General features: G+C 36.1%; 1 protein-coding gene across 1 annotated transcript; it reads left to right on the top strand.

The window, feature by feature from the left end:
• Positions 1-1,005: 1,005 nt before the first annotated feature.
• LOC128226954 (gamma-aminobutyric acid type B receptor subunit 2-like) lies at positions 1,006-16,763 on the top strand. The gene is made up of 9 exons (XM_052937088.1): positions 1,006-1,099; positions 1,863-1,949; positions 4,352-4,502; positions 5,594-5,708; positions 6,736-6,843; positions 13,410-13,532; positions 15,285-15,431; positions 15,901-16,089; positions 16,632-16,763. The coding sequence occupies exons 1-9, from the start codon at positions 1,006-1,008 to the stop codon at positions 16,761-16,763; spliced, it is 1,146 nt and encodes a 381-aa protein (XP_052793048.1).
• The last annotated feature ends 236 nt before the right edge of the window (positions 16,764-16,999 follow it).

Below are 16,999 nucleotides of genomic sequence, written 5' to 3' on the forward strand. Positions count from 1 at the left end.
GAATGATTGTGAATAGACATTTAATTATTCTGATATAGAAGTTCTTCTCAAATAAGCAATTACAACAAAGCGCTCCTGCTAATTATTGCCATGTCAAAAATAGGGTAGAGAAAGTCTATGCTAATTTACCAAACGATTCAATAATTTCTCTAAACTATTTTGCTGTATGCCCATGCTTATGCAAGCTTAATGTTTGCATAGCTGGACGTGTTATATTACTTCCAATCATCCATTGAAGTGCAGCAATTAATGAACGTGAAATTTAACATTTTTGGCACAATTATACACTGGAAACTACAGGGAAAACCCTAGTTTTCTAACAATAAAAATAAACCCTTTTTATAGACACAGGGCAAGGGATCTAAACGACAATGAACTAGAGCCACACACGTGTAAACACCATATTCACAATTACCAACAGCCCAAACAGACCAAACGCGTATCAGAATAGATTTACCGATAATTCATTGGATAACTGCATTGGCTAAAAACACGAAACACGTGTCACTGAAACACGAGTTCACTGGGACCCGAGTTTACTTTGGCCTAAATCTAGTCTGTATGGTCAGATCCTCACACTTGTACCAACATTTACCAATAATTACAAAACTAAAATATACGCTTTCTCATACCGTAACCCGAACTCATTTGATTTTTTGTATACAAATAGAATAGAGTCAAACGCTTAAACATAAACATCGCACAATGATCCAGGGCCAAGCCAGAAACACAGAACAACAACACACGCATCCACAAACAACATGTTGAATGTATAAAACTAGGTGTGTTCATCAAGGTTTGTTGCGGTACCGCCTTGGAACTGTCGGCGAAAAATATTTTTACTGGGATTTTGACTTGTTTCCATGCACAACCTCACACTTATCCAAGCTTAAGAAATGTCTTATTGTGGTGACAAAATGTCTTGTACGTATTTTAGGTCACAACAAGACCCTAGATCAGTTCACATACGCTGACGCGGACATCGGGGAGGAGATATTCGAGTGCATGACACAGTCTTCCATTGTCGGCACGTCGGGCAGAATCTCTTTCCGTGAGAGTGCAGACCCGAACAAAATTGTCCGGATTGAGCGAGTGCAAGGTATATGTTCGTTACTTGGCATTCAACATACAGTAAAATGTGAACACTATTATTTATTTCGAGTTAAGGTTCAAATGTGAACAAACGTAGCTGTTTTCTATTGACGAGTGTAGTGTTTTTACTGCTTAAATCAGGTACATAGATAATTTTCCGTCTTTCATACTCTTAAATGGCAATGCGTATATATACTACTCAAATTTCGCGAGGGACCATATGTTATTATTTTGGTTTCACAAAACATAGCTTTTCAAAGCTTTTCTTTCTTCTTTAACTATTGCCTGTTATGTGTACTGCTTACCATATCCAGCAATTGTTGGTACATGATCTAGTACAATTACTGTCAATTATGTGTCATTTACCTTCACAATACATTTTCTCCTTTGTTCGCTTGTCTATTGACTCGTTATCTTTTCCCCATAAACGATATTATAGTACGATGTCTCGAATGTTCATTTGAATGTTATTGTACGCCTGATTTATCTTGACCAATTTCTGTATTCCAATTAAGAATAGATCGCATTCTTAAAGGTTTATGCTGTATGCACGCAGTGGGGCTCGCGAGGAAATTCCATGAAGCGCGCTAGCGCTTTTTGATACATGTTCGCTTGGCCTACAGCGTTTATACAGCATAAATGCAAGAATGAATATGATTGATATATTAATATTTAAAATTATTATTCAGTACGATAAAAAATTTAGCAATATCTTCTGTGGTAAAAGATCCCTTCTTGCTAACCATATTATAGTGACTGTGGTTTTACAGGTGGAAAAAGAGTGCTTATCGCTTACTATCGTCAGGACAAACGACCGTCCTACTTTGAATGGGTCGACGGAGCTCTTGAATGGAAAGGTGTGTATGAAACATATTGAGGGCCGCCCTACTTTGAATTGGTCGAGGAGCTCTTGTGTAGAAATGTATGTATTGGACGCATTAATGGCCGCCTTACTTTAAATTGGTTGAGGTTGCTCTTTTGTTGAAGAGTATGTATTGGACGCATTGGTGACCGGGTTATTTTCTCCACCCTAGTCGGTGTCTTGAATGATTGCTCGGAAATACTAGGGACAAAATGTTCTTAAAATCTAGTCAAGTAAAACACCTTGCCTTGGAATCGCCCAAGTCTAGAAGATTGTTCTTGCTTTTGTTATATGCAAAAAGATGCTAGGAATAAGCTATCATTTAATATCTAGACGTGTTGAAAGAAAGCATATATATGTTTTGTGTTCATGTATGTGTATGCCAAATTGCAAAGCAGTGTGATATTCGACGGGTAGATTCTATCTGTGTTCATTCAACTGATACTTCTCGTATAATTAGTAACGTGCATCAACCGGTCAATGGTATTTTGTGATGTCTAGTACTTACATTTATTTAAATCAGTTAATAGCATACACGAATTAGCTTTCTCTTAAAATGTAAGTATTTTCATGGAGCCGTATCAGTTCGCTTTGCCTTTCTTTGTAATATTTAGTATTATGTCTATGAACGAATGCTTAAGATACGTAGTTGCGATCATGAACTGTAGTCACCGCAGATGGCCACGAATGGTCTAGGTGAAGACCTCTGTCATACTGAATAGATATTTTGCCAGACATGCTTTGATATTATGCGAAATAGAAATCGCAAGATATCACCAAGGATGGTAATATGATTGCCAGCGTATTCTACTAAAACTCCGTGATATTCGGCCAAAGTTACGAGTTTGTTACAATATTTCACGAGTTGCTTCAACATAAGTACGAAACTCACTCTAAATGTATTCGATATTATTACGGAATGCACGAGCATGAAGCCCCCCTAGTACGATATGATTCGTGTTACGGCAGATTTGTACGATGCATCTCAAGAAGTTTTGTACAATTATTAGTACGATTATTTACAATATGATACGATATAAAGTACCATGAGTACGTTATATGACGAGTTTTGTACGGGGTTTTGAGCATTTTACAGGTAACTCGTAGCATTTTCGCGCAGTATTCAACAGACGTCGAATACACTCGTTGAAGAAATGTCGTAGTGAATCCTCCATCGCTTAAAACAATATATGGCAACATGTTATTATCTGCGTTGTATTACCCATTGTAGCAAAGATTCCGAAGGTGTTTTTTTTTTGACGGTGAGAACAGGCGATCAAGTACGACGAAAGGCGACAACGTGTGCAACAGATTGCAAAAATGCATCGCGAGTTTCGTACGAAGAGTGTTTTAACGGCGGGATATCGAAACGATTTTAAATTTCGTAGTTAATTCCCGAGGCGAACCCATTAACAACATCAATTTAACTAACATGCTACAAAAGACGAGTTATGAACTCGGCGTGACTCTAAGCTTAACTCACAGTGTGCCACATTTATTTAATGATAAATGAATTATGATTATTGTTTTTATCTCATTCTTGGTATGAAATCGCAGTTGTTTCCGTGTCACGTGAGTGCATGTTAGAATTCCTTGACAAGATGATGATAGCAATTATTAAGGAATATTCGTCGAAAAATAATACAAAAATAGATTGAAATTACAATAACAGCTTAAAACTGCAGGAAAACCGTGTCCTTAGTTAAGACTTAAGAAAATTAACAACGTTTTCAATGTGATGAATTATTATAGAAAGCAATGTAATTATTAACCTGAAAGTTTTGTTTGTATGAAGTTTGCTTAACGAAAAATGATAAAAATGCAATCTGTTTAAAGTGAGTACAGCTGATCGGCATTTTCACACAGTTACAGCTAGAGGGAATATAACGATGATTAACAATGAATGCCAGTAAATCAATAAAATGGTATCGATTCAAGCTAACACCATTATGGTGAGTTAATATAATTCTTTAGTTAATGAATTAACTACTGTATATGTTCTTCATTTAAATCACACCGGGACACTTAACCCCTTTTCACAAACTTATGCTACGATACATATCATGTCACCGCTAGAACGATGTAATGACACTGTTATTCTTCTTTTTTGTCGTTGGAAAAAATAAGACAAAAACCTTTCGCACGGGAACTCGAAAGCACAAACAAGACACCAAGTATGAAAATTGCAGTCTGTGAGAACTAAGCTATTGACAACAATGACAAGTGCACAAATGTCAACGCCATAACGAATTAACGAATTGCAGTCTGAGGTAAGAGAACTATGCTATTGACAACAGCAATTGGTGCAGCGATTTCAACGCCATAACAAATAATGAAATCGAACGGCTTCAAATTGTCAGAGAAAAGGCATAACTGAATAAGTCTTCTTTTTTCCAGACAACCAAATACCTCGGGATTCCACATCAAAAAAGTACGAGGAGGTTATTATTCCATGGCCCATGTACATCAGCATGTGTGCCATAGCGGGAATCGGTATGTGTGTCACCGCAGGCCTTCTCGCCTTCAATATCGTCTATAGAAACAACAAGTAGGTTGACTTGCAATCAATGAGTTTATACGCCGTTTTTCAGTTGATACCAACTCAGGCTGACAAATCGTTCCAGGGTTTGTGTTACCTATGTTTATGACCTATGCAGATGGTTACAAGTGTAAACATGTTTATTATTGCATTAAATGTACTATTCAAAGCCTCTTGTGCCAAAACCACGAGATATCAAAAGCAAAAAAAAAAAATCAATTTCGTGAAACTTGCTGAATTATTTGAATAGAGCTGGTTAATACAAAACTAGCATATATGGCTGTATCTAAACGTTTCAATTTGGATATGAATGAATAAGTTTCTTAATTGTGAATTAATTTTTACCCAATTGATGTTGACAAATCGTATGGAAGGGTGATGGGATGCCGTTATGAATCAGCTGTTTGATGTAAATGTTCTAACTTGTTCTTCACAAATAATAAACAATATTAAAAGTTTTGTTGATGATAAGGATATAATGATATTGGAGAAAGTGACCGCTGTTTAATTTGGAACAGAACATGAATTTATTTTAGTTTAAACATTCGACATAAGTATACGAAAAGGATAAACAGCAGAAATCGTGCCATCTGCACGTCAACCAAATATTGGGCCCGGCTAGGCAAATGTAAAAACAAAAATCCGCTCGCTAACGAAACGTAAATTTACGTTATTTTATTATACTACCATTTCCTTGAATTTTCGATAAATTACTGCAATCAGTAAGTGAATTTTATAATCAATTTATATTTTTTTATACCAATCGGTTTTACCAATTTTGAAATGACATTTGGGTTCCTTTATCGTGTTAACTTCAGTTGATTGTTTTCATGGTTGTTGCTATGTCAAATCGACGTTATACCAAATAAAGGTCATTGTTGGTATTGATAAAGCAGGACGAACGTTCCGTTCAAAAAGGCCTTAAAGGTCATGAGTAACATCGTAAGTTCACTAGATTTCACCCAGTGTGTCATTAAATACAGTCTCATTATAAATAATAGATACAATTTGGCATAACTTATAGGTTTAAATTATTTTTAAACGAAATGATATCCATAAAAAAAATGTTTTTGTTTTTTTCATTTCCATTTATGTTGCAGATTTGTAAAGCTGTCATCCCCTAACATCAACAATGTTCTGTTGCTCGGATGTTTTCTGTGCTACACCACCGTCTTCATCAAAACGACCGGCACCGATAACACATCTGTGTGTGAGGTATAGGGTTGTTTCTTTCAGCGTGCCTATGCTATACAGTTGCATACTGTACAGTAAAACATCATATCAAAGTATAAACGTACAGAAGTAAAGTGTGTTGGCTATCCAAACCAAAATCCTTTTTACTTTCCCTCAAATGTGTGTGTGCTCAATAATTGTGTTTATCGTTGCTGATCATATGCATTCATTGTATTTTGTTCTGATTTAAAAAAATTGGGTCAAGCGTGTTTTTTTGGCATATGTGCTATAACACTAGGCGTCTTCTAGCAGATCTGCTACGTAGTGCACCTTGAACATGCCAATTACGTTTGCTCAAAATATACCACTGTTAATAATAATTACTTAGTATGATCTGAAAATACGGTTATGATATTACATTTGAAATATTTTGGAAAAAACGCAATCATAATAATTCTGATGATTGCATTTCGTATTAGATCCGAGAAAAGGGACAAAAACAAAATAATAACAAAACATTATCTTTTGATTTGACACGTTGAAAGAGTATTATGAAATACAAATTCCTTAGAGACATAGCAATTACATGAAGACAAGATTGAATTATTAATTGTATTGGATTTCGTAACAGGGGGCATCATTCCAATGATCGTATCGTACGAAATATTTTCCAATCAATACTTCTTTGTAGTAATACTAGCTATTCTAACGCACTTGTTAAATGTGCAATCTAATTCCAGTAACAAATGTATATAATGAACGTAGCGAAGTTTGTGAACATTCCGTCACAAACTTGCTGTTTATATCGTCGCAAATTTTAACTTATATAAATCCGTGAACGTTTAATAGTTTTGTAGATAAGTTATACAATACCGTGGTCATACAAATAAAAATGCAACACTTAAATCAATTTATACACAGTATTTTAAAGTCTAACCTTATTACATTTCTCGATAGTAAGTGGTTTTTATTGGTAAAATCTTTTTAACCAATCTGAATCGTGGAATGGAAATATTGCCTGTTTCCAAAAGGCAACGTAGAATTAGGTCTTTGACATGTTCTTTTTTAGGCCCGTACCTGGTGTTTTTGCCTGGGCTTCACCATCACCTTTGGCTCCCTTTTCTCAAAAACCTGGCGAGTGTACAGGATCTTCACAAACAAGAAACTTCTTAGAATGGTAAGGAAACTAATCCAGATAAGGGATTTCTATAGACCTCCCCAATTGTCACACTGTAATTAAACACTTAGATTTTAATGCTAGCCTAAATAGAAGATATTGGCTTTGCATATCATAAAATAGTGTCATTTATACAATGAAATCTACAGGGACAGTCCAGTATTCGAACATTCAAAAACTAACCTTGTTTAGAGGCACAAGAAAAGGGCCCAAACGACAATGAACAAGAGGCACAAGACAAGGGCCCAAACGACAATGAACAAGAGGCACAAGACAAGGGCCCAAACGACAATGAACAAGAGGCACAAGACAAGGGCCCAAACGACAATGAACAAGAGGCACAAGACAAGGGCCAAAACGACAATGAACAAGAGACACAAGACAAGGGCCCAAACGACAATGAACAAGAGGCACAAAACAAGGGCCCAAACGACAATGAACAAGAGGCACAAGACAAGGGCCCAAACGACAATGAACAAGAGGCACAAGACAAGGGCCCAAACGACGATGAACAAGAGGCACAAGACAAGGGCCCAAACGACAATGAACAAGAGGCACAAGGCAAGGGCCCAAACGACAATGAACAAGAGACACAAGACAAGGGCCCAAACGTCAATGAACAAGAGGCACAAGACAAGGGCCCAAACAACAATGAACAAGAGGCACAATACATAGGCTTAAACGACAATGAACAAGAGGCACAAGACAAGAGCCCAAACGACAATGAACAAGAGGCACAAGACAAGGGCCCAAACGACAATGAACAAGAGGCACAAGGCAAGGGCCCAAACGACAATGAACAAGAGGCACAAGGCAAGGGCCCAAACGACAATGAACAAGAGGCACAAGACAAGGGCCCAAAACGACAATGAACAAGAGACACAAGACAAGGGCCCAAACGACAATGAACAAGAGGCACAAGACAAGGGCCCAAACGACAATGAACAAGAGGCACAATACATAGGCCCAAACGACAATGAACAAGAGACACAATACATAGGCCCAAACGACAATGAACAAGAGACACAATACATAGGCCCAAACGACAATGAACAAGAGACACAAGACAAGGGCCCAAACGACAATGAACAAGAGACACAAGACAAGGGCCCAAACGACAATGAACAAGAGACACAAGACAAGGGCCCAAACGACAATGAACAAGAGACACAATACATGGGCCCAAACGACAATGAACAAGAGACACAAGACAAGGGCCCAAACGACAATGAACAAGAGACACAAGACAAGGGCCCAAACGACAATGAACAAGAGACACAAGACAAGGGCCCAAACGACAATGAACAAGAGACACAAGACAAGGGCCCAAATGACAATGAACAAGAGACACAAGACAAGGGCCCAAACGACAATGAACAAGAGACACAAAACATAGGTCCAAACGACAATGAACAAGAGACACAATACATAGGCCCAAACGACAATGAACAAGAGACACAATACATAGGCCCAAACGACAATGAACAAGAGACACAAGACAAGGGCCCAAGCGACAATGAACAAGAGACACAAGACAAGGGCCCAAACGACAATGAACAAGAGACACAATACATAGGCCCAAACGACAATGAACAAGAGACACAAGACAAGGGCCCAAACGACAATGAACAAATGGCACAAGACAAGGGCCCAAACGACAATGAACAAGAGGCACAAGACAAGGGCCCAAACGACAATGAACAAGAGACACAATACATAGGCCCAAACGACAATGAACAAGAGGCACAAGACAAGGGCCCAAACGACAATGAACAAGAGACACAAGACAAGGGCCCAAACGACAATGAACAAGAGACACAAGACAAGGGCCCAAAAGACAATGAACAAGAGGGACAATACATAGGCCCAAACGACAATGAACAAGAGGCACAAGACAAGGGCCCAAACGACAATGAACAAGAGGCACAAGGCAAGGGCCCAAACGACAATGAACAAGAGGCACAAGGCAAGGGCCCAGACGACAATGAACAAGAGGCACAAGGCAAGGGCCCAAACGACAATGAACAAGAGGCACAAGACAAGGGCCCAAACGACAATGAACAAGAGGCACAAGACAAGGGCCCAAACGACAATGAACAAGAGGCACAAGACAAGGGCCCAAACGACAATGAACAAGAGGCACAATACATAGGCCCAAACGACAATGAACAAGAGACACAATACATAGGCCCAAACGACAATGAACAAGAGACACAATACATAGGCCCAAACGACAATGAACAAGAGACACAAGACAAGGGCCCAAACGACAATGAACAAGAGGCACAAGACAAGGGCCCAAACGACAATGAACAAGAGGCACAAGACAAGGGCCCAAACGACAATGAACAAGAGGCACAAGACAAGGGCCCAAACGACAATGAACAAGAGGCACAAGACAAGGGCCCAAACGTCAATGAACAAGAGGCACAAGACAAGGGCCCAAACGACAATGAACAAGAGACACAAGACAAGGGCCCAAACGACAATGAACAAGAGGCACAAGACAAGGGCCCTAACGACAATGAACAAGAGACACAAACGTATGAAAACCACTTACACAAATACGAAGACCTTGAACAGACCACGCACAGATTAAACTAGCTTTACCGATAAAATATAGGAATTCCGCCTTGGAACAATCAGTAAAACACGGGGTCAACGGGGTTTAAATATAATTATTTTCCATTCTTTACCTGAATGTGCCAAAGTAGTAAGTTACCAAGTGCTTGAGGCATACTTATCAACGGAAGTACCATTCGATCGTGTGTTTTTTTAGGTGGGATTAATCAATGGCTAGAATATATTTTTGGAATTAAGGGCACCATTGGTCTGTAAAGGCGAAGTGTACTTGTTTTCGCCAGTAAAACACTCAATATAATTTATGACACTTACTACTTTATACATGGAATAGATGAAATTTGCTGATAAGATCAAGTGTTATTTTATGAGTGTCATAGAAAAAAACATACATTTACAATGGCGACGCCACGTGGGTAAATATAGTTTTTCAATGATAACTAGTGAAATAAAATGCGATCTTACAATGAAAGCAACATATTTATTATTTATGTTATGCATATTTTCTAATGTGTGTTTGTTTCAGATATGTATTTTTAATAACACGTTTTTTCTATACCCTGTTATCGTTTAACGCCCCTCACGTAAGATTAAAGAGGATGAAGCTGTCAATTATCTTTTTTTCCGGTTCGTGGAGAAAAAGCTCTTCGATATTTTTTATAGTTAAATTCACTTGTTTTTAGAGCAAACCTTTCTGGAACATTAGTTAATGAACTTTTAGTGCATCTACGTTCCAAGTAATAAAAGTTAATGCACTAAATTCCTTTTTAATGAAACGGGGCATGATTGCATGACCTAATTGATATTTCGCCATATATTGAAAGAAAATTTGAAATGTCGAACATTTTAGCAAATAATTGCGGAAAATCATTAGATAAAAACAGTTTACTTAGATTTAGGGTAATTATTTTTATGACACATAGGTATTCAGTTTTCCGTACTTGTCAGAGACAAAACGGATTCGCTTGAACACAGGTTGTTTTTAAGATAACGAGTGATGGTCGCATTTGGCTATTGACTTATTGTGAGCCGTGGATGGGATATCCACGTGGCCGAGAGTGTAAGAAAGGTTCATTCCGACCCGAGCGTAGGGTGTTTTGCGGAAACGATGTTTACCGAGTTTCCGCAAAACACACTGCGCGAGGGTCGGGGTGAACCTATCTTACACAAGCGGCTATGGTAGATGCTTTTTCTCCCACCTCGGTTAAACAAAATTAAGTAAAAATGTATTTTGTGCTGAACTCTTTTGTGCTTAGTGAAAATAACTGCGTATGGATATGCGACAGCACGTGGTTGTCATGGATATGCGCGCAGTGATCAAGTAAATGTTAGTAGACAAATCGGTCTTTTTAAATAGTTTTAAGGAGAATGAAGCATTATTTCTTGAATGGTGCGTGAAAACTGTTTTATGGTGACATTTGAAGCGAGAAATAATTATTTAGCGTTCTAAATATTACCATAAAACAAGATTTCCTTGATGCTACTGACGACAGTCTTCAACAAGGGAGGTAATTACAATGTGTTGACCATTAAAAGGAGTTCCATACGGGCATTTTATCTTCGCCCGTGGGCAAGATAAGAATATCTAGCATGGTTAAATTATTGGATCTAGTTATCTGAGGAGGGAGAAAAAAAAAATCTGCAGTAAATCTGTAAGGTTGTATCTCGTATAACAACGACAAACAGTACAAAAATATATTTGAACATTGATTTATAACATCATATATTATTTTCGAGCAGTTGTGTTCGTCTATAATAAGTTGGTATAAATGCAAATGTTCGAACATTCAGCTTCAAATTTAAGAAAACATTAAAAAGGCAGAATTGCCATGTGTCTTATAAATGGTTATTTGTTGTGGGGTTTTTTCAATTATATTTTTATTTTATATTATGCAGCCTTTTTTAAACATGATTTTTTTTTTATATATTGAAAGAAAATTTGAAATGTCGAACATTTTAGCAAATAATTGCGGAAAATCATTAGATAAAAACAGTTTACTTAGATTTAGGGTAATTATTTTTATGACACATAGGTATTCAGTTTTCCGTACTTGTCAGAGACAAAACTGATTCGCTTGAACACAGGTTGTTTTTAAGATAACGAGTGATGGTCGCATTTGGCTATTGACTTATTGTGAGCCGTGGATGGGATATCCACGTGGCCGAGAGTGTAAGAAAGGTTCATTCCGACCCGAGCGTAGGGTGTTTTGCGGAAACGATGTTTACCGAGTTTCCGCAAAACACACTGCGCGAGGGTCGGGGTGAACCTATCTTACACAAGCGGCTATGGTAGATGCTTTTTCTCCCACCTCGGTTAAACAAAATTAAGTAAAAATGTTTTTTGTGCTGAACTCTTTTGTGCTTAGTGAAAATAACTGCGTATGGATATGCGACAGCACGTGGTTGTCATGGATATGCGCGCAGTGATCAAGTAAATGTTAGTAGACAAATCGGTCTTTTTAAATAGTTCTAAGGAGAATGAAGCATTATTTCTTGAATGGTGCGTGAAAACTGTTTTATGGTGACATTTGAAGCGAGAAATAATTATTTAGCGTTCTAAATATTACCATAAAACAAGATTTCCTTGATGCTACTGACGACAGTCTTCAACAAGGGAGGTAATTACAATGTGTTGACCATTAAAAGGAGTTCCATACGGGCATTTTATCTTCGCCCGTGGGCAAGATAAGAATATCTAGCATGGTTAAATTATTGGATCTAGTTATCTGAGGAGGGAGAAAAAAAAAAATCTGCAGTAAATCTGTAAGGTTGTATCTCGTATAACAACGACAAACAGTACAAAAATATATTTGAACATTGATTTATAACATCATATATTATTTTCGAGCAGTTGTGTTCGTCTATAATAAGTTGGTATAAATGCAAATGTTCGAACATTCAGCTTCAAATTTAAGAAAACATTAAAAAGGTAGAATTGCCATGTGTCTTATTAATGGTTATTTGTTGTGGGTTTTTTTTCAATTATATTTTTATTTTATATTATGCAGCCTTTTTTAAACATGATTTTGTTCAACATTTTTTATTCAAAAGTGACGTGGTCAGTTTCGATCAAAGGGTAGTTACTGCAAAGGATTTCAAAATGTGTTCTTAAAGTCGATATTTTCACTCCTTAGTTTGCAGTGAAATATTTTCACTGTTGTTATTTTACTAATAAAACTTCATATTTAATCAAAAAGCATGAAATAGATATTTGATCAAACGATAGTCTATCCCACCTTCGTTTGTTATGTGGCAAGTATTAGTCAGCCAACATGCAATAGAACGAGTTGATACACACCCCTTCATCTTCTTTGTTGTTTATCACAAAGGGCAACTTTAATTTTGAGTGTAATAATTGAATTCAGCCCTTCGTTCAGATAAAGCATTTGCGGCATTGGTTTCCCGCTTGCAGCGTATACGTTGCGATGCAAAAGGGATACAGAACAAAACATTTCTGTAACTTTATCTTAATTAGGTGCTTGCTTGCCTTAGCCTGCACGATCACAGATTGACCATTTTAACAACTTTTGTTTTAATTTTTGTCTTGGAATGAACCGATTTTTGCGTTTATATCTGGAAACCAGTGATATGTTACGAGGGTCTAAACGTTCCCGGTCGAAAAAAGATTTATGGCCAAAAGCGTTACAAACGCTTTAAGAAAAAAAGAGTTTTTCGACATAAAGCATCAAAATTCGAGCGTAAATCTAAAAATACTGCTATTTCCTCTTACTCTAGTTTCTAGACCTTTACCCCAAAATTGGCTTATTCTAAGACGAAAAAGGTAACAAACCAGTTCATCTGTGACAGCGCAGCTTTAAATGAACTCGGGGCTTTTATAGATGTATAAATTAAGTCAACTACATAACATCAGCCATTACTCTCGTCAATGTTTCGACGCAGTTAATGAAGTAAAAGGTTTTATATTGGCTGTGTAAAAATAGTCATGATCACGTACACGTATTTATTATACCGTATATTTTTCACAGACAATAAAGGATAGGCAACTTCTAGCTATAAATGCAATTCTGGTCGGCGTCGTGTCCTCAGTGTTAATCATTTGGGGTATACTCTCTCCGCATTCCATCGTAACAGAATTTCTCAAAAAGGAGGTAAGCACCAATATATAGTAACAATATGTAATGTTCAGTGTAATATCAGTATATATTTCACCTAATTCGCCCCAACTGCTATATTTTAAAGCTATATTACTTTCGGCATTCACGAGGTGAAATATTTTTGACTGAAACAAAATTTCCTTCTTTTCATTTTTATGCCTTAAAAGGACATGAAGGATATTAATTGCTAGTTTTTAGAAAATTGCGCAAAAATGCGGAAATGACATCGTTTAAATTGTGTCACAGCCCTATTTGATGGTGCTCAAATTTAAAAAAAATTATCAAAGTGTTTTTTCAGTTTTTGAAACAGTGAAATGTCATATTTCTTTCACTTATAAACCTGTTTAAACCACAGGATAGCATATAATAAAGTATTTGTAATCCACAAGTTACAGTTTTTAATATATGACGATTAAAACAGACGTTATGTTTGGGCCAAACTGAAGTGGCAAAATTGCAAATCTTCATTTTTTTTTTCTCATTTTCATTTTCTTTTGAGTTGAGTTTTAATGATGAAATTTGCGGAACATTATTACTTTCGAAATTGTAAAAAAATCCCATTTATGTTTATAAAAGGACAGAAATTGAGGAGATTTTGTATTATATTTAAAGTAATTTTCTGATTCATAGTCTAGATCATGATTTGAGCAGATCGTAACCATGACTCCGGAGCCCATAATTGCTAACTTATAATTTTGTATTATGCTGTAGTAAATTTGGACTCGTACGCTTAAGATATCTAGAAAATATATCATGGCCAAATTTAAATATGTTTTAACGACTAATGTTAAGCAAAAGACAAACTAAGATAGCAATCTACATTAAAGAAGCCATGAATTTAAGAAATACTTTCCTTGTACAATAGTAATCCTCCTTATGTTAACCTTTGTTTATTTATGCTTTTTCCTTCTAAGTGTTTAACAATTTATATTGTCATATTTAATTATGTGATGTATATTTATTATTATTCCTTTCCTCTTTATAGTTTATTTATGTTTTTGCCATATTAATGTTGTTAATGGCCAAAGGTTATTTTATGCCGATCTGCCAAAAAACTTTGAAACTTTGAAACTTGCTAACGTCAATCAATGTTAGAATTCACACAAAGAAAAGCCATTTTTAGCAATTTCTACACACTATCTTATTAGTTTGTACATCAAAAATGTGTCAATTATTTTAAGATAAACATATTTTAACTAATTGTATACTTAACCTTCAAATAGCAATTTTACAACGAAATTGATAATGGCAAGTTTGAGTTTTGATCCTGGTCATAACCATGATTAACTTGTATACATTTGTAACAACATGCACCTTTACGTGTTTTGCTGACAACATTAATTTCATAATCAAGTGACACGCGTTGAGACTTTGGCAATGTCATGAACAGTTTCTATATAAGGACACCTAATTGAGTTTACCATTTTAAAATATATTCAACGTATATGTGAACTTTGCAATAAAATATTTGTATACTTATTATAACTATTATGAATATTATTATATAATTATGATTTTTATTATTATTATTACAGTAAGAATTGTTATTATTGCTATAAGTAGTAGTAGTAGTATGATTATTATGATTATTATTAATTTTATTATTATTACTATTATTATTGTTATTTTTATTATAGTTATTATTATTATTATTATTATTATTATTATTATTATTATTATTATTTTATAATGATTAATATTTTTTCTCTTGGTACGTTTTCATGTTTATTTATGTCCTTCCCAAAGATTTACCAAATTGGAAACGACGAGGAGGTACATCCGTATGTGCGTGTTTGCTTTTCGGAGAACGGCGCCTATTATAACTGGGTCATTTACATAATAGAGGGTACATTGCTTTCATTTGGAGCGTTTCTTGCCTGGGAGACGAGACGGGTATGTATAGTAAAGAACAAAAAATAAAACAAATAACGACTGAACATATATATTGCCCGATCTAGTTACTGGAGTTTTTTTGTTCTTTATTTCTATCTAAAACGTGACGATAATTATTGGCTCACTTTGCAATCTTTCAAGATAAATTGTGCCTTTTGTAATATATGTTTATGTATAATATTTACGTAAGCTTCTAAACTTACAGCCCGTTTAAAGGATATGTCATCCGTCATAGACACTTAACTGAGTATCGGATATATATCGGATATATAAACATCACGAGCAATTTCCATATACAAAACATACACACATTTAAATTCCAAATTGGTATGGAATGAGTATAAGAAAGCCTTTCACTTTTAAGGGCGACACCATCCTTCAAGTTAAAACTGTTAAAAAAGTTCTTCATTATTTCGATTATTCAAAAAACATGTATGTCAATTGTTTGAGCAACATTATACTCGTTTAGGTGAAAATCGAGGCCCTCAATGACTCCCAACAAATCGGCCTTTGCCTTTACAACGTTGTCGTCCTCAGCGCAGTTGGCCTCACTCTGTCCCTTGTTCTTAACGACCAAGCGGTTTTGCTCTACGGAATCACTTCCGGTTGTCTCATTATCGGCACGTTTGTTACTCAGATGGTCGTCTTCATTCCAAAGGTGAGTTGCAGTAATAAATCGACGAGAACAAAGCTCTTTTATACTGGAGCTAATGCTCATTGAATAGACAGTGAGAGAGGGTATGGCAATTAATAGTAAGATCTAATTATAAAAAAATTACCAGTTCAACGTACACATGGCATTGCATAGATAATGGGAATTATAGATTACCCAATATGATGTAGACCACTACAAACGTTAAGAGTGTAAGTACTCACTAAATAGAAAGGATCATGCGACCGCGTCCAAACAAATCATATTTTTCGTTCTAACAATCCTTAACCATTACTCAATTCTGCATGACGAACTTTATATTTCAGATTTAACAGGGCTTTTTGTATCTATCAGACGTATCTTTTATAAATGCATCAAAAATGTTACCACTTTCAAATCCTTTCACAATCGTTATAATTATGATAAAGTACAGATGGTCTTATACGTAGATTCATTTCTGTTTTGGTATTCAATGGGAATTGTGACTTAATTAAGCCTTAAACACAATACTACAACTGAAAATATATTCGCTATGTGTTGCTTTACAGATTCATGCTGTACACAACAAAATACAGACGATCGGACACTCTTCGGCTCCTGGGGCAAGCACGGTAACAGGGGCAACACGCGCCATAAATAACCAGGCGCCAAAGTCAAGCACCACCAATACTCCGAAATGAATATTTGTTCAGTTGTTCACTCAATAACATATAGGACAGTACGATGCCACACGATGCCCATACCATTCGTAAACGAGGTTTAAAGGGTCGTACAACAAATGAAACAGTCGAGTGTTTGCCACAATGTTATAATATTATGTTTGAGCCATTGTCTCTACAGTTATCGATGCGCGATGCTAAGAACAAAGTTTGGTGTTGTGTTGTTTTTGTCTTTTACAGTCAGGAGCGAGGCCAAT

This window comes from Mya arenaria, chromosome 1 (genome assembly GCF_026914265.1).
Source record: "Mya arenaria isolate MELC-2E11 chromosome 1, ASM2691426v1".
In the NCBI taxonomy this organism is placed as follows: domain Eukaryota; kingdom Metazoa; phylum Mollusca; class Bivalvia; order Myida; family Myidae; genus Mya; species Mya arenaria.

What these genes read in the sequence shown, in the direction of transcription:
- LOC128226954 (XM_052937088.1), top strand. Translation starts at nt 1,006, where the DNA reads ATGACACAGTCTTCCATTGTCGGCACGTCGGGCAGAATCTCTTTCCGT. An exon ending in CGGAGCTCTTGAATGGAAAG is followed by an intron (nt 1,950 to 4,351) that starts GTGTGTATGAAA and finishes TCTTTTTTCCAG; the next exon opens with ACAACCAAATACCTCGGGAT. An exon ending in ACAAGAAACTTCTTAGAATG is followed by an intron (nt 6,844 to 13,409) that starts GTAAGGAAACTA and finishes TATTTTTCACAG; the next exon opens with ACAATAAAGGATAGGCAACT.